The sequence below is a fragment of the Thalassophryne amazonica genome, chromosome 18 (genome assembly GCF_902500255.1).
Source record: "Thalassophryne amazonica chromosome 18, fThaAma1.1, whole genome shotgun sequence".
Lineage (NCBI taxonomy): Eukaryota > Metazoa > Chordata > Actinopteri > Batrachoidiformes > Batrachoididae > Thalassophryne > Thalassophryne amazonica.
Window position 1 is genome coordinate 41,007,470 of NC_047120.1, and position 26,270 is coordinate 41,033,739.

Below are 26,270 nucleotides of genomic sequence, written 5' to 3' on the forward strand. Positions count from 1 at the left end.
CGGACGTGTTTCACTGTGACTGTGCTAAGACCACGAGAACACCACATGTATCTCTAAACCTCTACCTGTCATGCAGGTGTCTCCTAAAAACAAAACAAAACAAAACAAAAAAACCCACCAGTGTCTAAACAGTGAACCTTTCGGACGCGGTTGTATACATTCCACATGTCAAACATCTAAAATAACAGTACTCTGATACAGAATAGATTGCATTGTTTAGGCAGATTTCACTACAATTGTGAAAAATCTTAAATCAGTTTAACCTACCACTGCCCTGCCGAACCTTAACATCCACACAAATTCAAACGAACCTCAGAAGCATGACCTCAAACCAGAACTTGCTTTTTGAACAGCTTTTTAAAAAAAAAAAAAACATCTTCTGATAAGTGTTATTTAGAAGATGAAGCTTGAAAGGCTGCAACATGGCATGATCACAAGATGAAGTGTTGCCATGGCACGCCCTCTGGATCAAAGAGGTGCAGCAGAGATTACTAATTTGGCTTGACTGATCAAGATCATACGTGGAGGATACAGCAGATGTCATCAAAATGCTGATGTTAAATTAAAGGCAAAAGCAGGAGGAGCTGTATCTCTCTAATAGATCCAAACCTACAAAATATCACTCCTTTTTTGTGTCCCATATTTTGATATGTCAAAGTGGCATCATTCCCCATCGAATAAGCGATGACCCTCTGAAAAATCCATCAATTAAAAGAATAAATACACTCTCTGTCTGTGCTTTAAACAGCTCTAAGTGAAACTCCAAATGCAAGAAAGAGATGAATTATCTATATGTTTTGGTAAGAGAGGACGCAGCGGTAGTTTCCTACTAAGAGCTGTTGACCGGCCTCATGCTGACCTTCCCACCGCGTTGCTGTCCTCAGCGGTGAGCGTTGTCAGCTCGGTTCTGCCTGTCTTCAGCCATCTGCACCAGCTCGTTGACGGTGTGTAGAAGGCTGTAGTTGTGCTTCCTCAGGAGCTGCTGGTTGAGCCGTTGGTCACTGAAGCCCATCTCCAGCAGCATCGCCATCATAGCGGGGTCCTCTCTGGCAGCTGGGTCAATGCCTCGCTGCAAGGCAGACACACAACAGAATGAAAGATGTGGGATGGCGTACATGAATTCCACCTCATCTATCTGAGCTTACAGTGTCACAATAGTAAAGTCTTCAAGGAGTCTGACAGACGCTCTTAGCGGGATGAGGACAAATAGAGAAATGATAATTATGCAGGGGGTCGTCAAATGCAATCTTTCCTCAGATATTAACTTATGATAAAACCTTGATTGTAAAACCACAATTATGTTGTGCAAGGATGCAGATGTGATAACATAAGTAGCCCCAAGGCACTTCACAAGCATAAGGTCTAACTCTACCCCCACCCAGTGCAAGCACATTGGCAACAGCGGTAAGGAAAAACTCCCTCTGGCATTTTCTGATTGTAGGAAGAAACTTCAAGCAGGCCATACTCAAAGGGGTGACCATCTGCTTTGGCCAACAATGTACAACAAAGAAGTCTCCAATGAACTAAGCATACAGGAACTTCTCAGTTCCAGTGGTCATCGTGACCAACTTCTCCAAACAAAGAAGTTGTAAAGCTCTTGGACCCACAAAGCGTGCACATCACAAGCAGTTCTGGAAGTCCCCCAGAGTCTTTATTACGGCCCCCAACCAACTCCTTGCCCCCGTCAGGTTTGGAGCCACTGGTCTAGACTTTGCTCGTGTTTAATGTCTTGAGATGTGTTATGGCTTAGAGTTGGTGATGAATTGAAGTACTTGTTGTGCATCAAGAGTCACGTCTGACAAGAGTATCAGGATTGTTTATCTGTATCCATCAGCATAGTGCTGCTGCTAACGGGAGGACTGATCGAACAATCATCAGCCTCACACACACACACACACACGATTAAAATGAACACCGGTGTGAAGATTCACAAACATGCTGTCCAATGGATTTTGTTTTTTTTATTTTGTAGTTTGGCACAGAACACGTTATAGTGCAGAGGAAAGCAAGAGGTCTGAAAATCTCTCATTTCACATCTCTTAACTTGCAGAATTATGACTCAAGAAACATCCTTGCCACAAATACACACATCCACATTGCGTGTGTGGGAGGAAATCATGCGACCAGGCTGAGTGTTGGCCAACTTTCCTGAGACTGTATCATTCCTCTTCCCACAGCGCACATTTAACACACCAATAAAACTTACAAAAATCATTCCATTACTGAGTTAACATTTGCGACTGTCTCTGTATATGAAGAAATTACATTCTTAGTGTGGTTTAATCTGAAAATTACAGCTTGATTAAATAATTAATAAATATTCTGATATTTTGAAGAAAAGGTTTATTATAGTTACATCGTATTTGTATCAGTGCTCAAACGTGACACTGAGTGGAGATGCAGCGGTTTAATGTTTGAGATCTCACAGACTGTGTGTTTTGACTTTTGGTATCAAACATAGATGTGTGTCATACCTGTATGGAGCAGTTTGGTGCAGTGAAGAGCGCCTTATAAGCGGACGCTGCCACAGAAAGGGCACCTTTGACAAACCCCTCTGTGATGCCACCTTGGTTTCTAGTACAGACAGAGGAATGTGGTTACACCAGTTAATTTCACACCTCTCAGAACAGACACAACATACTGTAGGTGTTATAACCAAGAACAGAGCTGTTGTAAAAAATAAAAATCATAAAAAAGTGCTGAGAATCAAGCTCGCACCAAAAAGTAATGTGGAGACTGTATAAAATCAACAAACGTAATGTTGGGGGAGGGGAGAATTTCTTTCAAAAATCTTGCTTTCTTTATACAGTAATGTGCAAAAGTTTTAGGCAACATATATTCTTGCTCAAAAAGTTTTTTTATATATATAAACTGTCCAAACTTTCCTCTTCCAACAAAAACTATGTGAAGCGCATGTACTGCAAAATCTGGTTTACAGCTTCTGTCAGTATAATTATGGCACAAAGTGACCTTTGTTTCTTCTCTCCACACACTATTTAAACACCTGACAAATAAAAACTTGAAAGAGCAACAACCCCCCCTGAAAAAATAAAAGTAAAAAGGGAAATGAATCCTTCCAAGTTAAAAACCAAATTTTCCAGAAACAAAATTTTTTTATTTCCAGGTGTACTTCCTGATATGTGACATGACAGAGATGGCTGTTGGACATAATTCAATAATAAAGAAAACAAGTTTCAAACTGATTTTGTTGGGGGGGGGGGGGGGGGGGGGGTGTTGGTAAACTGCAAAAGACCGATGAAAAGAATTTTTGTGTAAAGGTGCCTTGAGACTTGCACGAATTTGATCTGCCCATTGATACGCAATCTGGGGTGGAGGAGAGTAAATCGTTGTAAACTGTATGCGGCTTTGTGTAAGTGCGCAAAGAAAATTTTGAAAAGTTAAAAATCTCTGTCACGCATTAATTATGTGAACTTCATGTGAACATTGCACAAACAATTCAAAAACACTGAGTGTGAGTGATTGCACAAGATACTCTTATTGGTCAGATACAGATACTCGTAGATACAGATACTCCTAAGAAGGAATGAACATGCAACTGTTTTACCAAGCTATCGCACTATAAATATTACAAAAACTTACCTTTTTGGATTGTTGAATGAATGATTTTTTTTCTAATTGGCACGCACACACATACTTAACAAAATAATCTCTCATAATACAAAACAAAACAAAAACTCAAACAATTTCCCAGTTTTGTGCGGCCGAATGGGTGTAAGCTGAAGCAAAAGCTTATAAATGCCCCCCCCCCCCCCCTCCCTCACCAGTTGCTATATACACATATATGCACACTCATAACAACAAATACCAAAAAAGAAAAAAAAAGGACAAGAAAGACAATCAGAGAAAATACAGATTAATCACTAAACTAAAATATCTGTACACAGATATTTGTTCCAAATGCATTCTCTAACTCATGAAGTGCACGAGAGAGAGGGAAAAAAAAGCTGCAGCTGGAACGGTCCTCTGTGATTCCGGAAGCAATTAGAGGTGTTTTCAACAGCCAAAGTCTGAGGGGAAAATGATTAATCTGCTACAAAATAATTATTGTATATACGCGTCCAGCAGTACAAAGCGCGATATCCAGCTGGGAAACAGTGGGTGGCACTGTCACGATGAATTGCACGGCAGTGCGGGGGTTAAACACATGCAAGTGTCAAGGCATCTTAACTTGAAGGTTGCTACAGCTTTTAGTTACTTTGAGTAGCACATTTAATAAATGAGGATAGTTTCTGGCACATTATTTGCTCCGGACACTTCTGCACAACACCGTAAGCACTTATGCAGCATGTGGAGCTTTGTCCTTCATCGTCGTGCACCTTGGCTGCAATGCATTGCTGGGTCTCGGGTTATACGCCTCAAAGGCACTAGATGCTGAGCCCGCTGATCTCGACAGTCCAGATGACACTGTAGGAAAAAAGAAAACACACAAACAAAGACAACATTAGAAGAGGGACAGTGACTTCTGCTGAAGCAACACATTCTCAGGTTGTGTGCGAGCTCACTTCCCCTCTTCACAAAACAAACCAAAACAAGTTTCCATTCTGGCATAACGGAACAGAATCTACAAAAGTGTTTCAAAAGATAACTGATCTAAAAAAAGAAGACATGACATGGTGCGTGCCTCCGTTAAAAGTTGTGGGTTCACATCCTTATGTTCTCCTTTGCTTGTTTGCTTTCTTTTAATTTTTTTATATACATTCTGTGTTTCAGTTTCTTTCACGTTGGTGTGTTTTAACCTTCTGAGCTCTACAACCAAAATTCCTGTTTGCTACAGCCAAAAACGTTAAAAACTGATTTTTTTGCCAGATTTTCACATTTCTGACTGAATGATTGAACTGTGTACACTGAACACTTCAGTGAGGAAAAACAACCAAACCTGTTTAACCTTTTTTCACCTACACGCCTCATTAAAAAAATTAAAAATATATTTTGTTCAATCCAGATTTTGGTAAAACAAAGCAACAACAAAAATAAATAAATTAATCAAATAAAACAAATCTGCACTTCACAACACAACTGTGAAACCTTGAATGACTCAAATGAGACCAACAAAAATTCAGGCTGACACACACAAAAAAGGAAGGAAAGAATCGAACATTATGGTTAGTGAAATAATCAAACAGAAAATGAAACAAACCTAATACATGTACAGCGTGTAGAGTGTCGTCCCACATCTTTTCTCCCCAGTAATGACAACACTTGTGGTGGGCACTGAAAAAAAATGTACTGCTTTTTTTTTTTAAGTTGCGAAGCAAACAATGGACAACATTTATCTCTTTATTTTATGATTTCTGACATTGTAACTGTTTACACTGCACTTTTTTAAAGTTCTACCTACTTTAAAGCACAATTGTAATTTTTTCATAGAGGTCACAAAACTGGTAAATGGAGTGAAAATGAATCCACGAGTAAAAATGTGGGAAAAAAATGTGACAGGAACAAAAAAAAAAAAAAAAAAAAAAGGCCAAAACTGCTGAGGGTTAAATTTCACAACATTTTGAATATCTGACCTGAAAGCACTTTGTAAGTGTCTAAATGATATTTACTGTCCGTGGTGTGCTGCACGCAATGTGTGTTGTGTGACTCTGTGGTATTACCGTTTAGGAGCACTCTCGGCTGTCGTGGCTCATATGGTTCACAGGCTGGAGGACTGGGGTCCTCAGCCAGGTACAGTGCCTCAGACCTGCAACAAATCACAATCAAGCCTCAGCTTTTACTGATTTATTTACATTTATTTCTTTTAAATGGGGCGAACAGGCCCGGGGAGCATCTGATTCTGTGGTTAACTCTGTCTAACCTGGGTGAGTAGAGTGCCGGGGGATGCTGCAAAGGTTCAGGGAGAACTGGTGGTGGAACCACTTCAGGGGAGAGAGTGACTGTGTCAAGAGTTTGGGAGGCACACAGCATCCTGTTCACACTGCTGTGGCCAGGAGAAACAAACAAAGGCAGAGCGTGCACAGAGGAATCCTCAGCAGGAACCTCTTCCATCTGCTCCTGTTGTTCTGCCGGCGACGCTGCACCGTCCATCTTTGAGCTGGCGTCTACCTCTCTGTCCTCATGTACATTTGGAGCGGCTGAGGTCCCAGTGACGGCAGAGTCAGGCTGAGACATGGCAGAGCTGTACATGGACTCCCCCAGGGGTCGGCTGGTGTCAAAGCAGTCTGGGAGAACAATTATGTAGTCATCGCAGGAGGAGACCGAGGAGGTTTGGCTGCTAACCTGCAACACAGGAGGCAAAAAAAACAAAACAAAAAAAACAAACAAAAACCAAGGCCCACCCATGAACAGCTGCACTTAAGAATTATGCTCTCTAATATGAGCAGATCTGGATATATTCCACAGATTATTACATGTCAATACCTTTATTGCAATATGGTTCTTTTGTGCTTACCTCATCCCAGTCTTCACCTTTGTTCCCACCTTCTTCTTTCTCTCCTTGAGTATCCTTCATGTTTTTGGTCTCAGTCAGCACCTCCGCCTCTTCTGCAAAGAGAAATGAAAGGCTGCAGAGGGCTGATGAACACCCAGATTGCTCTATACAACACAATATAAACATACAAGTCAATACATACCTTAAGAAGTATTTATTACTTTATCATGAAGTCATCCATTTCATACCACTCACACACTCATCTTAAACCGCTTACTCCAATTAAGGATAAAATGATTCACGTCCGAATCGCGATTCTTATTTATTACGATTCTGAATCGATCCAAAATGTCCAACAATCGATTTTTAAAAAGCATTTTTTTTAGACATTTTCTTGCTTACTCGCTGCGTGTACTGTTTGTCAGGCAACGGATTCCGTACTACAGCGTCCCCGCGAGGGGGGTGCTTCAAACACCTGTGAGCTGCAGAGTTCAGTGGCTGAAGCTTAGCATGGCAGACAAAGAGCTAATTCAGCCAGCACCATCTTTGCTGAAGGCAAATGTTTGGGCGCATTTTGGATTTTATTATTTGCTGCATAAGAAGGAGCGTGACATGACTTATGCAGTGTGCAAAATCTGCAAAATGAAAGTCAAGTACTTCGGAAACACTTGAAATCCGCAAACCCACATGCTACGCCATCACCCGGAGCTAAACGGAGCTGCATTTTCTTAAACAAACATTTTTTAAGTAATATAACTATTTCTCAGAGCTCTTTGAATCGAAAATCGATTCTGAATCGAATCGTCACCCCAAGAATCGGAATCGAATTGAATCGTGAGTTGTTGTACGATTCACATCCCTAAAAAAATAGTCCAACAGTTTAAAAACAATGTTTCTCAAAGTTCCATTGCAAGGGATTTAAGGATTATATCATCTACAGTCTATAATATAATCAGAAGATTCAGAGAATCTAGAGAACTTTCTACATGTAAGTGGCAAGGCTGAAAACCAACACTGAATGCCTGTGACCTTTGATCCCTCAGGCGGCACTGCATTAAAAACTGACATCATTGTGTAAAGGATCTTACCACGTGGGCTCAGGAACTCTTCAGAAAACCATTGTCAGTTAACACAGTTCGTCGCTACATCTACAAGTGCAAGTTAAAACTCTACCATGCAAAGCAAAAGCCATACATCAACAACATCCAGAAACACCACCGCCTTCTCTGGGCCCGAGCTCATTTGAAATGGACAGACGCAAAGTGGAAAAGTGTGCTGTGGTCTGATGAGTCCACATTTCAAATAGTTTTTGTAAATCATGGATGTTGTGTCCTCTGGACAAAAGAGGAAACAGACCATCCAGATTGTTACCAGCGCAAAGTTCAAAAGTCAGCATCTGTGATAGTATGGGGTGTGTTAGTGCCCATGACATGGACAACTTACACATCTGTGATGGCACCATCAATGCTGAAAGGTACATACATGCTGCCATCCAAGCAACGTCTTTTTCAGAGACGTCCCTGCTTATTTCAGCAGGACAATGCCAAGACACATTCTGCATGTGTTACAACACCATGGCTTCGTAGTAAACGAGTGCGGGTACTAGACTGGCCTGCCTGCAGTCCAGACCTCTCGCTCATTGAAAATGTGTGGCGCATTATGAAGTGCAAAATACAACAACAGAGACCCTGGACTGTTGAACAACTGAAGTCATACATCAAGCAAGAAAGAATTCCACCTACAAAGCTTCAACACTTAGTGTCCTCAGTTCCCAAACGCTTATTGAGTGTTGTTAGAAGGAAAGGTGATGTAACACAGTGGTAAACATACCACTGTCCTAGTCCCACCTTTTTGAAATGAGTTGCAGGCATCCATTTCAAAATGAGCAAATATTTGCACAAAAACAATAAAGTTTATCAGATTAAACATTAAATATCTTGTCTTTGTAGTGTATTCAATTGAATATAGGTTGAAGAGGATTTGCAAATCATTGTATTCTGATTTTATTTACATTTTACACAATGTCCCAACTTCATTGGAATTAAGGTTGCAGTATTAAAATGCATAATGTACTGCATTTGACATACAAGATATTAAATTGCAGTATTTTCAGGTGTTATTACGTAAAAAAATTAGCTTTTTCTTAAAATTATGGTGTTTCCACGTGAATGCTGGAATAAACAAAAATGACAAATGAGCTAAGTAACTGGAAACATGAAAATTCCTATGTACATGAATAAAATGAAGAGTGTTCTCTAACCTTGCTTGGTATCAACCTCCATTATAATGTGGGTTAGACCTGGGCTGGCAGGCGGAGCTAGAGTTCGGACGGGCCTAAGCTTGTTGAGTTCTTCTAGAACCCCATCCGTCTCCTCCACCTCTAGTGTTTTCTTGAAAGAAAAGCAGGGGCCTCGGGAAATCACTGAAAATGCTTCATGGAAAGGGGGAGAAAAAAAAAAGTCTTGAGAAGTTCATTATAATGCAACATTCCAGTAATGAAAATAATCACTTTGATTTTCCTACGCTTTGGAAAACCCTAAAATGTACCATGTAAAATGCTTTGAGTGAATGACCAGCTAGCAAGCTAAATAGCCAGATAAATGTCTGCATTCTCCAGTTTGTTAATATAATAACTCAAAAACAAATTCCATTATCTTACAACTTGCCAAATCTGCCGGACCAGATCAATTAAAAAGCAAATTTGTTTTGCTTATGTAATATGGAGTACCACGCACAAGTCTCTAACCGGCTGAACACTACCACCTGCTGGACATATCTGGGCTTGTTGCATGTCATTATCACATACATTACACTCTAATTTCAGAAAAGTTTGTTGGTGTTTGTTCGGTACTCGGCCAAGGTGTAAGGGCCAAGTTCCACCAAGCTTGCTGTGTGCACCCAGGCCGATTCCAGAATTGACTTTAAGGGTTTTTTGTTTTGTCAAAGGTCAATGTCAATGGGTTCAAAGGCCAGACTTAAGCGTTTCCCTCAGATTTGCACCAAACCTGGCACACTTACAGGAGGTGGGTTCTGGAATTACCCAGGCAATATCAAATTTCCCAAAACTTGATTTTCAACCCAGTTTGGTGCTGACTTAGGTGGCACAGATTTAGGTGGATTCCAGAATTACCTGGCAACGTCAGCAAGAGGTGAAGGTCCGACTCCCATAGCCAGTTCGGACTGTATAACCACAGGTACTAATACCCAATGATGAAATTTGGCTGCAGGCGTGGTTATGGTTATGTAGCTTGAAATGAACCTGACTGTTAGTTTCTTTCATTTCTCAAGCCTATGTCTGGTGGCCACCAAGACTACCACTGCTTGTTTTTATGAAGAAAAAAAAAAAGTTAAAAGAGCATTACTCAAAACATATCTAAGAGCTTACGCTACAGCAACTGTATTTTTTTGTTGGTCTTCATAAAATTTTTACCATTTATCAACAAGCTTGTGCTATGCACAATATGCAGTCTTAGAGTGAGAGAGCCGCGAGATCAATCTTACTGACAGTGAGGACAGATGGTTTAAGAGGTCTGAGACTGCATGTTTGTATCACTTACAAGATGGCCTTTTCATCATTCTCCTACAACATTCAGGATAATTTATACAGTAGTGTTCAGAATAATAGTAGTGCTATGTGAATAAAAAGATTAATCCAGGTTTTGAGTATATTCTTATTGTTACATGGGAAACAAGGTACCAGTACTAGTAGTCTCACAAATCCAACAAGACCAAGTATTCATGATATGCACACTCTTAAGGCTATGAAAGTGGGCTATTAGTAAACAAAAGTAGAAAAGGGGGTGTTAACAATAATAGTAGAGTGGCATTCAGTCAGTGAGTTTGTCAATTTTGTGGAACAAACAGGTGTGAATCAGGTGTCCCCTATTTAAGGATGAAGCCAGAACCTGTTGAACATGCTTTTCTCTTTGAAAGCCTGAAGAAAATGGGACGTTCAAGACATTGTTCAGAAGAACAGCGTAGTCCAATGCCTTAAAATGGACAAAAAACCAGAGACGCGTGGAAGAAAACAGAAAAAAACACCAAAATGGATAGAAGAATAACCAGAACGGCAAAGGCTCACCCATTGATCAGCTCCAGGATGATCAAAGACAGTCTGGAGTTACCTGTAAGTGCTGTGACAGTTAGAAGACGCATGTGTGAAGCTAATTTATTTGCAAGAATCCTCCGCAAAGTCCCTCTGTTAAATAAAAGACACGTGCAGAAGAGGTTACAATTTGCCAAAGAACACATCAATTGGCCTAAAGAGAAATGGAGGAATATTTTGTGGACTGATGAGAGTAAAATTGTTCTTTTTGGGTCCAAGGGCCGCAGACAGTTTGTGAGATGACCCCCAAACTCTGAATTCAAGCCACAGTTCACAGTGAAGACAGTGAAGCATGGTGGTGCAAGCATCATGATATGGGCATGTTTCTCCTACTATGGTGTTGGGCCTATATATCGCATACCAGGTATCATGGATCAGTTTGGATATGTCAAAATACTTGAAGAGGTCATGTTGCCTTATGCTGAAGAGGACATGCCCTTGAAATGGGTGTTTCAACAAGACGATGACCCCAAGCACACTAGTAAACGAGCAAATTCTTGGTTCCAACCAACAAAATTAATGCCTCGCAGATGTGAAGAAATCATGAAAAACTGTGGTTATACAACTAAATACTACTTTAGTGATTCACAGGATTGCTAAAAAGCAGTTTGAACATAATAGTTTTGAGTTTGTAGCATCAACAACATATTATTGTGAACACCCCCTTTTCTACTTTTTTTTAACTACAACCCCTGGCAAAAATTATGGAATCACCGGCCTTGGAGGATGTTCATTCTGTTGTTTAATTTTGTAGAAAAAAAGCAGATCACAGACATGACACAAAACTAAAGTCATTTCAAATTCCAACTTTCTGGCTTTAAGAAACACTATAAGAAATCAAGAAAAAAAGATTGTGGCAGTCAGTAACGGTTACTTTTTTAGACCAAGCAGAGGAAAAAAATATGGACCCACTCAATTCTGAGGAATAAATTATGGAATCACCCTGTAAATTTCCATCCCCAAAACTAACACCTGCATCAAATCACATCTGCTCGTTGACATTAACCCTATGTCATGAAATTGACCCTATGTGTCTTTTTGCAAGGAATGTTTTCACAGTTTTTGCTCTATGGCAAGATGCATTATCTTCTTGAAAAATGATTTCATCATCCTTAAACATCAGAAAAGTGTCCAAAATATCAACGTAAACTTGTGCATTTATTGATGATGTAATGACAGCCATCTCCCCAGTGCCTTTACATGACATGCAGCCCCATATCATCAATGACTGTGGAAATTTACACGTTGTCTTCAGGCAGTCATCTTTATAAATCTCATTGGAACGGCACCAAACAAAAGTTCTAGCATCATCACCTTGCCCAATGCAGATTCGAGATTCATCACTGAATATGACTTTCATCCAGTCATCCACAGTCCACGATTGCTTTTCTTTAGCCCATTGTAACCTTGTTTTTTTCTGTTTAGGTGTTAATGATGGCTTTCGTTTAGCTTTTCTGTATGTAAATCCCATTTCCTTTAGGCGGTTTCTTACAGTTCGGTCACAGACGTTGACTCCAGTTTCCTCCCATTCCTCCTCATTTGTTTTGTTGTGCATTTTTGATTTTTGAGACATATTGCTTTAAGTTTTCTGTCTTGATGCTTTGATGTCTTCCTTGGTCTACCAGTATGTTTGCCTTTAACACCCTTTCCATGTTGTTTGTATTTGGTCCAGAGTTTAGACACAGCTGACTGTGAACAACCAACATCTTTTGCAACATTGCGTGATGATTTACCCTCTTTTAAGAGTTTGATAATCCTCTCCTTTGTTTCAACTGACATCTCTCGTGTTGGAGCCATGATTCATGTCAGTCCACTTGGTGCAACAGCTCTCCAAGGTGTGTTCACTCCTTTTTTGATGCAGACTAACAAGCAGATGTGATTTGATGCAGGTGTTAGTTTTGGGGATGAAAATTTACAGGGTGATTCCATAATTTATTCCTCAGAATTGAGTGAGTCCATAATTTTTTCCTCTGCTTGGTCTAAAAAAGTAACCGTTAGACTGCCACAATCTTTTTTTCTTGATTTCTTATAGTGTTTCTTAAAGCCAGAAAGTTGCCATTTGAAATGACTTTAGTTTTGTGTCATGTCTGTGATCTGCTTTTTTCTACAAAATTAAACAACTGAATGAACATCCTCCAAGGCCGGTGATTCCATAATTTTTGCCAGGGGTTGTAATAGCCCAATTTCATAGCCTTAAGAGTGTGCATATCATGAATGCTTGGTTTTGTTGGATTTGTGAGAATCTACTGAATCTACTGGTACCTTGTTTCCCATGTAACAATAAGAAATATACTCAAATCCTGGATTGATCTTTTTAGTCACATAGCACTACTATTATTCTGAACACTACTGTATGTCCGTTGGGGAACACACTCTGAAGTAGACTTTAAACAGTCAAGAGAAAGTGGTATAGTGCTTTCTTTTGTTCAACAGTCTGACATTGTTTGTTTTACAATAGACTCTCTCAGCCCAAGGACATATACTGGGCATAACACAATCTTACCTTTTAAAACAGAAGTCATTTGGATGTGTGGTAAAAAAAAAAAAAAAAAAAAAAAAAAAAAATATATATATATATATATATATATATATATATATATATATATATATATATATATATCACAGTCCAAAAAGAAGTCCAGTTTTCACAGAGTATTTTTGTTTTTAGATATCCCTCTGCCTGGATGATTGAGAACTTTACTCAACACATTATCCAAAAACTGAGGGTGGCTGAGTGGCTGCCTCACCATGAGGCTTGCGGCTGCTGCACTTGTCTCTTTTCAAGGGTTTGTGGTCGGGGGCTTCCTCCAATGTGAGGGAGCGAATAACTGTCTCACAGAGAAACTGGGCTCCGCTGATCTCGTCTTCCCTCTCCTCCTCCTGGGCTATCGGCTCCAATGACTCCCTTTTGGATCTTGGGATGACTCCTAAAAAAAGTTGTGATGGGGTCACTCTCAACATGTTCCAAGCTATACACATATACAGACAAACTGCTGATGACTGAGTCCAAATCCAAATCCATTTCCTCACTGACAACTGGACGTCATGATTGTATGCAACACCCAGTTCAAGCAACTCCTGAACCGAGTAGGAAAGAGAAACATCCCAGACATTTCCCAGAAATCACTAAGAAGTCTTCAAACAGCCTTCACACTACCTTGCATAAGCTGGACATGATGATGAGCAACTGAGGATTCCACAAATTCTCAAGATGCCCCACAAAGTACCCTGAGCCACAGAGTCAAAGATTTTGTGAGAAAAAAAAAAACACAGGTTGCCCTGGACATGGAAAGACTGGAACTCCAACCAATGACCTTCATCACCAGATAAAGCCCCAATAATCTTGGAAGGTCCAAGCCTGGTGCCGCATTGTTATGAGAAAAAGTAAAGTCTGTGCTCACGTCCATATTCTGTAGCAAGAAGGAGATAAGTATATTACTGCCCCCTGAAGAGGATGTTAGTCTAAATAGACTGGGACAATGCAGGTTAAGTGTCTTGTCCAAGGACACAGACATCTTGCCTCAAGTGGTCATACTTAGAATTGAACCCTGGTCTTTGAGTAGCCAGTTCATCTCCTATGACACTGAACTGCATCAAACCTGGATATTTTTGGTACACAGCATTGAAGAAGATTCCTTCAGTACCACTGGAATACTTTTGTGTCAAATAAATGATTATTAGACCAAGGAGACCAAGCTGAGGCGTACTACTTACACAGGAAAGGAACATCAACTACAGTATTATGTGGTGCGTTTCCCTGAGCATGATTCAGATGAAGTCCACTGAGGAACCCAGCCTCTGGATGAAGCCAAGGGGACACCCATGTATCATATGGCCGTAGCAGATAGATGGCTACTTACATGGAGATAGGAATGGACGGCTGGTCTGCCTGGTGGTTGCCAATCATAACTCAAGGGAGTACTCAGGGCAGTGGGTGTGGCTGCAAGCAGCATTAGCAAATATTCCTGCACCCGATCCGATTGTCAGAGTCTCACATTCTTCATAAAAATGTTCCATGTAAGACTTAACCACACTCTCTCGATGCGATCCTTTCAACCAATATGGCTGCATGAGACACTGTACAAGCATGGCTTTTTGCCATCTGTCATTTCATGCTGCATTCTCATTGGTTGTTTAGGGTCAATATGTTATACAGTTGTCCCTCGCTATAACGCGGTTCACCTTTCGTGGCCTCGCAGTTTCGCAGATTTTGTTTTAGTGCAATTTTGCATGCTTCTTTTTTTAAAAGTGCATTGTGTTCTGCGTCCTTATCAGGCAGGCCGGTCGGCATCACCGCGATTGCTCTCACTGCCTCCGATGCGCTTACAGAGTCTGTGGGCTCGGTAAGCGTTGCAGCGGGCCACTCACACCGCCCCACTGTCTGCTGTGAGGATCTGCGTTCAAAATCTGGCAACAGATCCAGAGATTACGCTCGCTGTTTTGCTGCAGAGCACTCCAGCAGCCCGCAAGGACAGAATTCTTGCGGAAAAATCCGCAGCCGCAGAGCTCCGTGGCCACTGACAGAGGTTTGTATCTTTTTCATGACTTGGATTCTTTGCGGTGCCCGCATCCGTCCTGCAACAGTAACACTGGAGGCAGTGAGCGAAGAAAGAGCATGCGCATTGTGTTCTGTGTGTGCCTGTTTATAATCTTCTTGCCCAGAAGAAAAAAAGAGCGCCAACAACTACCCATAACTGTGTTCTTCACTCGGAAAAAGACACCTGCAACGAGGTGTCACTCAGTGGAAAAAGACGCGACAGCGGAGCGGCGCCAGGATGCAGAGGCGTGGTCAGAGGAACTGTGAAATACTGGTCAGTCACTATTAATAATTTCTTACGTGTCCAACCTCGTAGGTTGATCGTTAAAATTAAATTCATTAGTTCTAAAAGTCATCATAATTATTTATAGGAAAATGTTCTATTTTTATTTCTCAAACAAATGTTTGGGCCTGAAAACAGGTTTTGATCTTTGGTTTCATTCTATAATACTGGACTTATTTTTCTACTAAGGTTTGAACTTTGAGAGTGTTTACACAAGACAGAAAAGTGAGAAAATGTTAATGCCTGTTTGAGAAAAGTGTATAAAGTGTGTAGTGAGGGGTTTTACAGCCTTAAAACATCTAATAATAATAATAATTGTAAAAAATAATGCTGACTACTTCACGGATTTTGCCTATCGCGGGTTATTTTTAGAATGTGACTCCCGCAATAAATGAGGGATCACTATAATTCAAAATTTTTAACTGTCAGAATTTCTTTTAAAGTATCAAACCATTTGTCACCAAACATAATAAAACAGTGATAGCATTCAACAACAGTAACAACCACCCCATTAAGACAGTATTTGTAAAATGTACACAACTTGGAACAGCGTCTTGATAAGTTTCTCCATCTTTTCATATGAATCAATTACGATGGGTTCAGGAAACCAACTGTGAGAAAATCTCTTCCTGCTTGACACAGGGAGTTTGGTCAGTCTTACCAAAAAGTCTTCTAACCCCTGTGACCTCAGTGCAGTCTTTTGTCTTTGAAATAACGGCCTTCTCCAACACTGGTGCATCATGGGGCAGAGGAGATATGCAGGGGGTCAAATCTAGAAATGTGTAAAAATGGTCAAACTCAAAATATGAGTACTAGTATATACTGAGCAAAATGTCCAACAGAAGAGTGTCGTGATGTGAACTTGTAATAGTTCACTACAAATATAAATCACACTTAAAGCATCCTTCTGGAACAACAAAATTGCTCAGTTTCTCAAACCAGGTCCCACCAGACAACTTTGGTTACTGTGACACTCTGGTATTTGCAGTAGTCACAGTAACAGGACAGAAGTGATGGCATAGGTTCTGAAGGTGGATATAGTCGTGCTGTTAAAATACTGGATACTCCAGTGTTGCTACCAAAGTACAATATATACGTGATCAGTCAGTCAGGCTGCCTGTTTTGTCAACTCCACAACCTCAGAATATAGTACACATGCAGCGCTTGTTCAGCTTGCGACTGTCAAACTCCACAAATGAGCAAGACAAATGCCCTTTTTGTCTTTCAGCTGGATATGAATGTGCTAACGCTAGAATTTGGTTTTAGGTGATTCCAAGTTTGCAAGACTCTACTAGTACCGGTACTTTTTCAACACAAAAACAAATGTGCATGTGTTCTCAAAAACATACTGTAGAAATCACTATCCAAACTGCTTGGCTTCATATGTGGTCATATTTCTACAGTCATGCTGGAGGTTTTGCTCAGTATAGATTGAGAGTCAAGTTGGGTTTTTTTAATGATAAAAGCTGTGAAAACTTTGAAGACCATGTTTAATTAACAAGATGCATAATAAAGTCACAACTGACACGATGTGTCACTTACCCACAGGAGTGTTGTTACGAACAGTCTCCAACTCTTGCACAATATTAATATCCAGCAGCTCAAATGACAGCAGATCCTACACAAAATTAAAAAATTATAATAATAATAAAAAACATCTTTAACAATCACAGTGCATCTGGAAAGTATTCACAGCGCTTTCTCACATTTTGTTAAAATTTACAAAAATTTCAAAAAACATTTTCATGTTGTCATTATGGGGTGTTGTGATTCAAATTTTAGGGAAAAATGAATTTACTCCATTTTCTCCAAATCTGTAACATAATAAAATGTGGAAAACATAAAGCGCTGTCAATATTTTCTGGATGCACTGTAGTTGTTGAAGAAAAACAATCCACACAGTTTCAACTAAGTATATAGTTTTTGAATGCAATGGGAGCACCTGTGCAGTCAGCAGGTCAACTGAGGGGAAGTAATCCTCATCATGATATGCACAAAAGCCTTCATGGGACCTTATATCCTCCATTTCCACTGACTTCACATCCTCCCTCTGAAGAAGACACAAGATCGTCATTGTTGATGATTTTACAGTGTTCATTCAAAGTGTGCCATTATGAGAAGCGGTGCTACATTTTTAGCCTTTCCTTACATCAGAAATGTTCAGCATCACAATAAAATTCAACTTTAATCAAAAACATGTAATTTGAATGGTACTCCTTAGCGTACCTCCACCATAACCAAAACATTAAATTTTTGTTTACAGATCAAAATGTTCTGTGTTTGATTGTAGGTTAAACCCCGCCTCCTGACCAAGTTCCAGGTAAGGTCTGGCAGCATGCACATCACTGCATCCACCACACCATGGAACCACCCAGGGTCCTGGGTGACAACCATTGGGCAGACAACTCACCCATCCTCACCTCTCAAAAGCAGCTACCTGCCTGTCAGAAAGAGTTAGCTCACTGAATACTGGGGTACCAAGACGAATATCAGTAGTGTCCACCCACTTTGAACCTCACAGACTCCAGTCACTGCAATGTGGAGCTTTCAAAAGTCTGGTAGTAATGTAAGAAGGTCATGGTGCTGAGAGAAAGTAGGTTCCACCTACATAAACTGATTCAGGTTTGGACCCGGACAGCACCCCGGGTCCAATACCCAACCTCTCATAACACTCCAGAAACAAGACCCTCAGTGCTCTGCCATGGTTTTGTCTTCTCCAAAGATGAAGCATGAAACTGCTTTACCCCATCCCCACCATAACACGTGCCACCCACTGATGGAAGACAGCAGCAGAGTTACTCCCATGGATCATTTTCATCGTGAACACAATGCTAATGAGTCGACTGATGGCTGTGGTAAATACTGCCGTGAATGAATGAAGCGCTGTGACTCTAATTTTTTCAAGCACCAGTTGGGATCAGACAGCATCCGGCGCAGCACTGGGTGCTGTCTGATCAGTTCCTCCTGCCTGATCAAAGTGCAACCGGCGCTCTGATCGGGTCCTCCCATCTGACTGATCAGACGGGGGAACCAAACAAAGTGCTGGTCATGATCAGACCGCAACCGGTGCTTTGATCGGTTCCTCCAGCCACGACAAAGAATTAAAGTATTTTCAGATGTCATTTTTCAAAATCAGGATGCTTTATGCAGAAACGTGTTTGTCAGGCTGTGATGATGAATCGGACTGAAACAAACAGGTAAGACTTTATATCTACTCCGTGTGTGAATGAAACACTGTGTTTGCATGAGGACTGCAGGTTCCAGCCAATCAATGGACAGCATTCATGAACGTACGAGGTCTGTTAGAAAAGTATCTGACCTTTTTTTTTTTTGCAAAAACCTGATGGATTTGAATCACGTATGCTTGCATCAACCAAGCTTGAACCTTCGTGCGCATGCGTGAATTTTTTCACGGCTGTTGATTGTGCCATTTGCTGGTAAGCAGCCTTTGTTGGGGACATGTATAGTGCGCTCGGCGGATTTTCATTGCAAGGAAAAAGACGGAACGACTGGAGCAGCACCACATCAAATTTTGCCAGAAACTGGGCAATAGCCAGGTGGAAACCATTCGGAAGATTCAGACGGCTTTCGGTGATGATGCTATGGGTATCACACAGATTAAGGAGCGGTACAACCGGTTTAAAGACGTCCGCACAACGGTGGAGAGCGAGCCACGCTCCGGTTGGCCATCAACATGCTGAAACAACCAGGTCATTTCCAAAGTGAACGCTGTGGTGATGCGGGACTGTCGTGTGACTAACCGAGAAATTGCGGAAGAGGTGGACATCAGCACTTTTTCAGCACATTCCATTGTGACAGAAGATTTGGCCATGAAAAGAGTGGCAGTGAAATTCATGCCGAAGGCTTCGGCACGAAGCTGTTGACGGCAGAGCAAAAGCACCTTCGTGTTGAAGTCTCACAGGACATGCTATGACATGCCCACCTCTTCCACAATTTCTCGGATAGTCACACGACTGAAAAGTCATCGAAAGCCGTCTGAATCATCCGAATGGTTTCCACCTGGCTGTCGCCCAGTTTCAGGAACAATTTGATGCGGCGCTGCTCCAGTCGTTCCGTCTTTTTCCTTGCAATGAAAATCCGCCGAGCGCACTACACGTCCTCACACAAAGGCTGCTTACCAGCAAATGACGCAATATGAGTCATAAGCTGACATGCGTTGAAAATTTTCAGCATGCCCAAACATTTTCCGAAATGGGTATATTATAACATATATCAGCGTGCTTCAACGTGCTCTTAACTTACACAAAACTTACCCATAACATATTCGACGTACGCCAGCGTTTTTTTAAATACAGATGACATACGCTAGCTAAATCATCAATATGTGATAGGACCTAAAGAACCACCCACAGTCCCTGAGGGCAGCTCAACATCATGACCAGAACATTGTAGAGGACAACGAATGAAATTAATCTGAAACTCTGCAGCTTGAATTCCGGCAGTAGAAATTCATGACAGAATTATACATTTCAACCTGAACATGTGCATCAAATTACTCTATTAAACTTAAAACAGATTCAAATAAAAATATAAACAATAAGGTCCAAACAGGTCTAATGTTTTTAAATTGCCACATTTATGATAAAATCTGAAATTATAAATCACTGGAATATGATATTTATGAAAAAGTGATATAGCCTTGAAGTGCATAAAATGACTTAACATTCATTCTGTTCTACAGAGTATCACTGCATAGTGGACTTACCAGTCGTTTGCGCTGAGGACCAAGTGCATTCCGGCCATTCCCAGGGTCAACCACAATGCTGCACCAAATGCGTGGGCCAAACTGACATCCGCGGTGCGCGAGGCGCCAGTGGGAGGTGTACGTCCCCTCCATCACAGGTGCCACAAATGTCACACTGACCACACCGACTTGTCCTGGTAGCAACATGGGAACCGGCACCTCCCGTCTCTCTTCTGATGCCAGGCCAAGGTTTCCCCACATGAACACTAGCTGGGTGCATGTACACACAGTACATAGTACACAAAATAGGAATACACATGCGAAAAAGCGTTGAGAACATGCAACCAAAGTCACACAACAGAAAATGAAAAAAATGCCATGCTCATGGAAGGGATGTTCACAAGTAGAGTGGCTGAACTGAATTCAAAAAAGGAGCTCAAACAAGAAGTGCATTAGCTGTATTGGAATAAGTAAGAAATCTTAGCTGGTGCAGGCATTCAGTTGGCATAGATAAGGAAGTGACTCAGAGTAGCAGTGAAGCAGGGAGGCAAAGAGAGTGGAGCCTGTCCTCTTGACGAGTGGAAGGGGTACCTTAGTCTCTGAGGTCCAGCTGATAGTGCCCGAGTTCCTCATCTTCCAGTATTTGTTGAACTTGGTGCCAGGCTCCAGGCAGGTGCCGTCAGGCAGATTTTCATCCAGAAACAAGGCAGCCATAGTGGGCACCAAGGATGTGTGCGAGACCCCGGGACCCCTAGTTTCAAGTGTACAGAGCATTGATGAAAATAGCCCTGCTTTCTTATAATACCCATCACTTTTGCTCTCTACGTATCAAAAAAGCAGGACCCCAGATTTTTTTTTTCTCAGCTCAAAAGCATTTTTTCTTAGAAAATCTATGAAGCAGCAGCAGCAGCAGCAGTTTTCACATTGAGGTAGTTCCAACATTTCCACCACCCCAGAGCAGCCAGCGAAACACTCATACAGACTAGTTAACAAAGATGGCATATTTTGATTTCTTTTCTTGAAAAAAACAAACAAAAAAAAAAAACAAAAATAAATTTTTTGCATCCATGCTGGGTTTGAAGTACCCAGCACTGTCGGACGCCCTTCCAAGCTGGCGCTTACTCTGGACTGGAGGCCTGGGGATCAGGGACCGGGGCAGGGATGGGACCTTGGGTTAGGGCTGGACCTGAGGCTGTTTCTGAGGCAGCGGCTGGGGGTGGGGCTGGAACCTGGGTGGAGGCAGAGGCCATGTTTGTCAGATTGGCCCTGCCTGAGGTAGAGGGCCCACTCCACTGTAGCCCCTTCTTCTCCAGTCTCAGTTTCTTCTTGATTTCCTTCACTTCAGCTCTCAATTGCCTTCTTTCAGCTTTGAGGCGCTGTCGCTCAGCCTTGCGTACTGTCCTGTCTCCTCGCCTTGGGAACCTGTTTTAAAAACGTTATCAGGAAGACCTTTTTTATGATGATCAAAACAAAGTACAACCACACGTATGCGCAGCTAAAACCTTTTTTATGCTTATAATGTTTCATATTTGCTTCAGTATTGTATTAATCTAGTGCATCATTCATTAATGTAGATTATATAATGGCTGAGTGGATCCTTGTCATTTGATTGGTGCTTTGTATGTCACATGACATGGATTAATTCATCCCATTTGTGTTGCATTACATTTAGAGTGCAAATTTGGTTCCATTGCACTCTGCACGCACATGCACATACGCACGTGCAAGTGCGCACGTCTAGACATACACACACACAAAACAAATCCACTGTGCTGTCTGGAGGCTGTTAGCAGGAAGAAATAAAGAAAGAAAAGCTGGACTCATTTCTGACGTGTTTTTTTTTTTTCGCTGCACTGAGGACATACAGTCTTTTTTTGGTATTACACACACGCACAAGCGCCACCCAGGTTGCGTGTGTGTGCGCTCGTGGGGGACGACTCTCCCGAGACATAATTTGATTGAGCTAATTGACGCTGCTAATTCTTGTAAGACACACACACACACACACACACTGTGCTGTCTGGAGACTGTTAGCAGGAAGAAAGAAAAGCTGGACTGATTTCTGATGTGATTTTTTTTTTGCTGCACTGAGGATGTACACAGTCAACCGAGCCGGCTGCACGTGTGTGTGCACGTGGGGGACAAAGACACGATGGTTTGATTGAGTTAACTGACACTGCTAATTCTTGTAACATACACACACACACAAAATCCACTTCGCTGTAAGCTGTATGGATGCATGAAGAGCTGTTCACATGAAACGCTGACGTGATTTTTGGCTGGACTGAGGAACTACACAAAGTCTTTTTTTATGGAAGTCCGAAGTCAGTGCACAGCATCACTGGACTAGACGTTATAGTGGAACACCAAAATGTAAGTCCCTTTTCTGTTGTTTATAAATTAATAAAATATCAAATGACAAGGATCTATTTTAGCTGTTATATAAAACAAATAATGAATGTTTTTACATTTGTTCAATACTACGAATATTTCATGAGGTGAAAGCTGGAACACACCATTCAACGAGGCAAAGCTGAGTTGAATGGTGTGTTCCATCTTTCACCTCATGAAATATTCGTACCACTGAACTCATAAACATTCATTATTTGTATACTACCAAGTGTTGGCAGCAAAAAGGCTAATTCCACTGCTTAAAATTTAATGTAGTGTGTGCTAATGTCTTTACCTTAATTCTCCCGACATTCCGTGCTCAGGGATGGAGAGAGGTGTCTTGGTTCTCACGAGGTTGTGGCTGGGGTCATGGCTATGTCGGCATATCTCACACAGGATGCAGGATGGGCACACACTGGCAATGGAAACAAGACCATGTTTTAAAAAATAAAAAGTACTGTGAAAAGATCCTCAAACAGCTTATGATGTACAGAATATGAAAAGGAAAAAAGCTGAGTCATAGACAAACACATGAACGTGCCATGATCTAAAAGGTCGATAAAGATATTTCAAAAACTAACTTTTTTCATGTTGTCATTATGGGGTGTTGTGATAAGAATTTTTATGGAAAAATTAATTTACTGCATTTTGTAATAAGGCTGTAAAATAACAAAATGTGGAAGAAGTGAAGCGCCGTGAATACTTTCTGAATGCACTGTTAATACTACTACTATAAAAAATAGTTAATAACAATAATGCTTATAATGGGGGATTTGTCCTACCTGCATTTGTAGGCCCCCTCAGAGGTGAGTTTGTTGCAGCTGCTGCAATTTGGGGTATAACCAAGAGATCCATTTGAGGATGAAGGGCCTGGTCTAGGCCCAACAGGACTGCCAGCAGCCCCTGTGGCCTCGTGGGGCCCATCAGGAGACTTATGGGTACAACACTGCCCAGAAAAGTCACTGCACATCCTTTCCACTACCTCTTTTACAACTTCATCCTTAAACTGAAAAGAAAACAAGCTTGATTAGAGGGGAAGAACTTACAGAACAAATTGTTTCTGTCAGTGACATAACATAAATAAATCACTGACTGTGGTGCGATTGGGAAAAGCTTGGAAAAATATTTGTTTTTCAATGAAAAGTTACCTTTTCCATGTATGCTCTGAACCAAACAGGAGGTGGCTCATCTTCTGATTTGCTCCCTTTGCTGTCCTTTACTGGGGCCTGGACAGAGGAAAGGAATAATAATACATAAATAAATAAATCAGCAACTCTGCCAGCTAAATAATAGATTACAATGCTGAACAGAAAAGAAAACTTTATTAATCCCAAAGGGGGAAATTTCATCATCACTATGCACATAAAACCACATCACTCTTAGGAGCATATGTATGTTCGAAAAGGAGAAAAGAAAAAAGTGCACTGTAATATTAATGCATGCACAATGACAAAGTGTTATCTGGCTTTTAAAGAGCCAACAATCTGCTACTCCATATATGTTCGAGACTGCTTCTTACAGCTTCTCGCTCTGGGGTAACTTGTGTGCCTTTGTCCACTGTCTTAACTCTGGAGGGATAAGGAGGAGCAGGACGGAGGTCTCCTTTAAGCTCCTTCACCTCTGTCTTCAGGGGGCCTCCGCAAGCTTGACCTTTCATCTTGTACACGTTCATGTGCAACTGGTTCCCCTGCTTCTCTGCACTCTGTGTGTAAAATAAGGGAGAGACATACCCCAGAGGTGAATGATACAAATAAAAGAAAAATCCAAGTAAGGCAAACTGCACAAGATACTCAAGAAAGACACATGCTACTAAAACTAAATTCTTCCATAGCTAGACAGTTAATGACGTGCTGTTCTGCTGACAATACAGAGGCCTGCAAGTACCTTGATGGCTTCTTCATATTCGTCTGAAAATAAACAAAACATATTTTTTTGGTTAATAAACTGGCAGTTATGGTGGCACCAATCACACAGTAGATGAATACTTGTACAGACCGACGAGTTTGTAAGCATAGTTTGCACCTGTCAGACTTGGCTGATCTACAATAGTTTTAAACAATCATAAAAGTCAGCTTCTCCTAGTGACTGAAGCACTGCAGCAATCAGCTCTGCACATTTATTACCTTGTGTCAGATGTGCCAGGACTGTAATTTTCCCATACTGGGGATCAAACTGACATTACTTTTGGAGCCTCATAATTAAATGCATGGCTCACATTTTTATGACTTTCATGCATTCTTTATTTAATCAGAAGTAGAATAAGTAAGCCCTACACAGGCCAGGAGCTTCAGACAATGCAGATGAAGTGTTTTGTGCAAGGACACACACACACACACACACACACACACACACACACACACACACACACACACACACACACACACACACACACACACACTAATGTGAAATATTTCTGAATTTGAACTGGAACAGATTGGATTTGGTCTGGATGTAGAAGTACAGTTAAACTTTGCAGGCATTTCAGAAATATTAACTTAATCCTAAGCCTAAATCAGGTCACACAAGCTCCCTAGGCAGCTGAGACATTACATTTAGAGCCCTGTTCCAAAACCAACAGAGTGCAGTGCCCTTCCAAAATTTAAGTGGCTAATCGTATGTAACCGTATTAATAATCCCAAATTCTATTTGTACGTAGCATAGCCTCGTTATGGTTCAGGTTATGGGTTATTGTTATGGTTAGTGATTGTGATTAACGTAGTTTAGGAATCTACATATCAATAGCAAATACATATACCCGTATTTAGCCTCATAATCACGTGACCGATATTGACCAATGAGAGTGACACTACGTACTAATAGAAGTTCACTATACGAACGTACGGACAGCCACTGCCTTCCAAAAACGTCAGTTTTGGGAAAGCAAGTTATTCTATTTACTATGGTTAATTTACCTACTGTGTGGAACATATACACACACAGTAGTTCAACTTCAATTCCAAAGAGCCATCTGTTCTACTGACCAAAAAATAAAGTTTCACAATAAACAAATAAATAAAAGCAAATAAAATCTCTCTTCTTACCTTGACTGTTGATGCAAATCTGAAAGACAGAATTGCATTTGCTGACATAGTTGTAAAACCAAAAACGAGTCAACGACCTAATGTTGATTCTTGTGCACGTTTTTTAACACCAGACACTCTTACCTCTTCATTGTCCTCGTCAAAGTATTTTACTTGAAAGTGACTGATCCCGAATGATGCTTTTATCTGAAATGTAAATATCATATAAAAACACCCATGTTGTTTTAAACCCACCGTTTGTTTGCTAAATCAAAATGGCAATTGTGGCCTGCTGGCAAACAGTGACACGTAAGCAAACAGAAGAGGGTTTATAATAACGGACAGCTGAAGTGTGTGTAGGCTGTCCTTCAGGCGCTGTGTTATTTTGGTGTCTAGGCCAAAGTCTGGGCCTGTTCTCTCCAAACTGCGCCAGCACTGCTAACACCTTACCCAGGCTTCCACCGCTTCCCACTCCAATTTGTCCAAGTCCTGGGCCAAAAACCTCTTCACATTCCCTCGGAAATTGACTTTAATAGTAACTGGAAGCCCCATGTCCAACGTTTATGACTGAGTAATGACTAACATTTAAGGCCTCTTGTCCTCGACGGTGCTACCTTCTCTTGTTTACATCGTCAGCTGCGTCGAGAAAAATACGGTGACGTTTCCGCGCATGCGCACCAGACTCAACTTTCTTTTTTTTTTTTTTTTTTTTTTTTTTTTTTTTTTCTTTTTTTTGTCGCGTATTGATCTCGTCATCTTTAAGCTCGCCAGTGTGTGGTTGTCTCACGGCAGTAGAAGTTACACGTTTACAAGCGACTTAAATGCTGTTTGAACAATC

General features: G+C 41.0%; 1 protein-coding gene and 1 long non-coding RNA gene across 2 annotated transcripts; one reads left to right on the plus strand and one right to left on the minus strand.

Moving 5' to 3' along the window:
• Positions 1-591: 591 nt before the first annotated feature.
• Positions 592-26,087, minus strand: nbr1a (NBR1 autophagy cargo receptor a). The gene is made up of 22 exons (XM_034194653.1): positions 25,883-26,087; positions 25,577-25,639; positions 25,454-25,472; positions 24,297-24,319; positions 23,932-24,114; positions 23,561-23,638; positions 23,195-23,418; positions 22,708-22,827; positions 21,144-21,443; positions 20,613-20,772; positions 20,043-20,291; positions 17,259-17,366; positions 16,859-16,934; positions 15,978-16,088; positions 13,244-13,423; positions 8,652-8,822; positions 6,413-6,504; positions 5,819-6,240; positions 5,619-5,704; positions 4,338-4,425; positions 2,475-2,574; positions 592-1,069 (listed from the first exon to the last, which is right to left on the minus strand). Exons 1-22 carry the CDS (start codon positions 25,982-25,984, stop codon positions 881-883), a joined length of 3,144 nt encoding a protein of 1,047 aa, XP_034050544.1. The 5' UTR covers positions 25,985-26,087; the 3' UTR covers positions 592-880.
• Positions 20,210-20,559, plus strand: LOC117531536. The gene is made up of 2 exons (XR_004566644.1): positions 20,210-20,350; positions 20,383-20,559. It is a non-coding gene; the product is annotated as an uncharacterized LOC117531536 (long non-coding RNA).
• Positions 26,088-26,270: the final 183 nt, after the last annotated feature.

Excerpts from the sequence above, each read along its gene's own strand:
- nbr1a (XM_034194653.1), bottom strand. The coding sequence starts at position 25,984 with ATGGGGCTTCCAGTTACTATTAAAGTCAATTTCCGAGGGAATGTGAAG. Across the intron at positions 21,444-22,707 it reads GGAATGTCGGGAGAATTAAG|GTTCCCAAGGCGAGGAGACA; the intron begins GTAAAGACATTA and ends TTTTTAAAACAG. Across the intron at positions 2,575-4,337 it reads AGCAATGCATTGCAGCCAAG|AAACCAAGGTGGCATCACAG; the intron begins GTGCACGACGAT and ends TGTCTGTACTAG.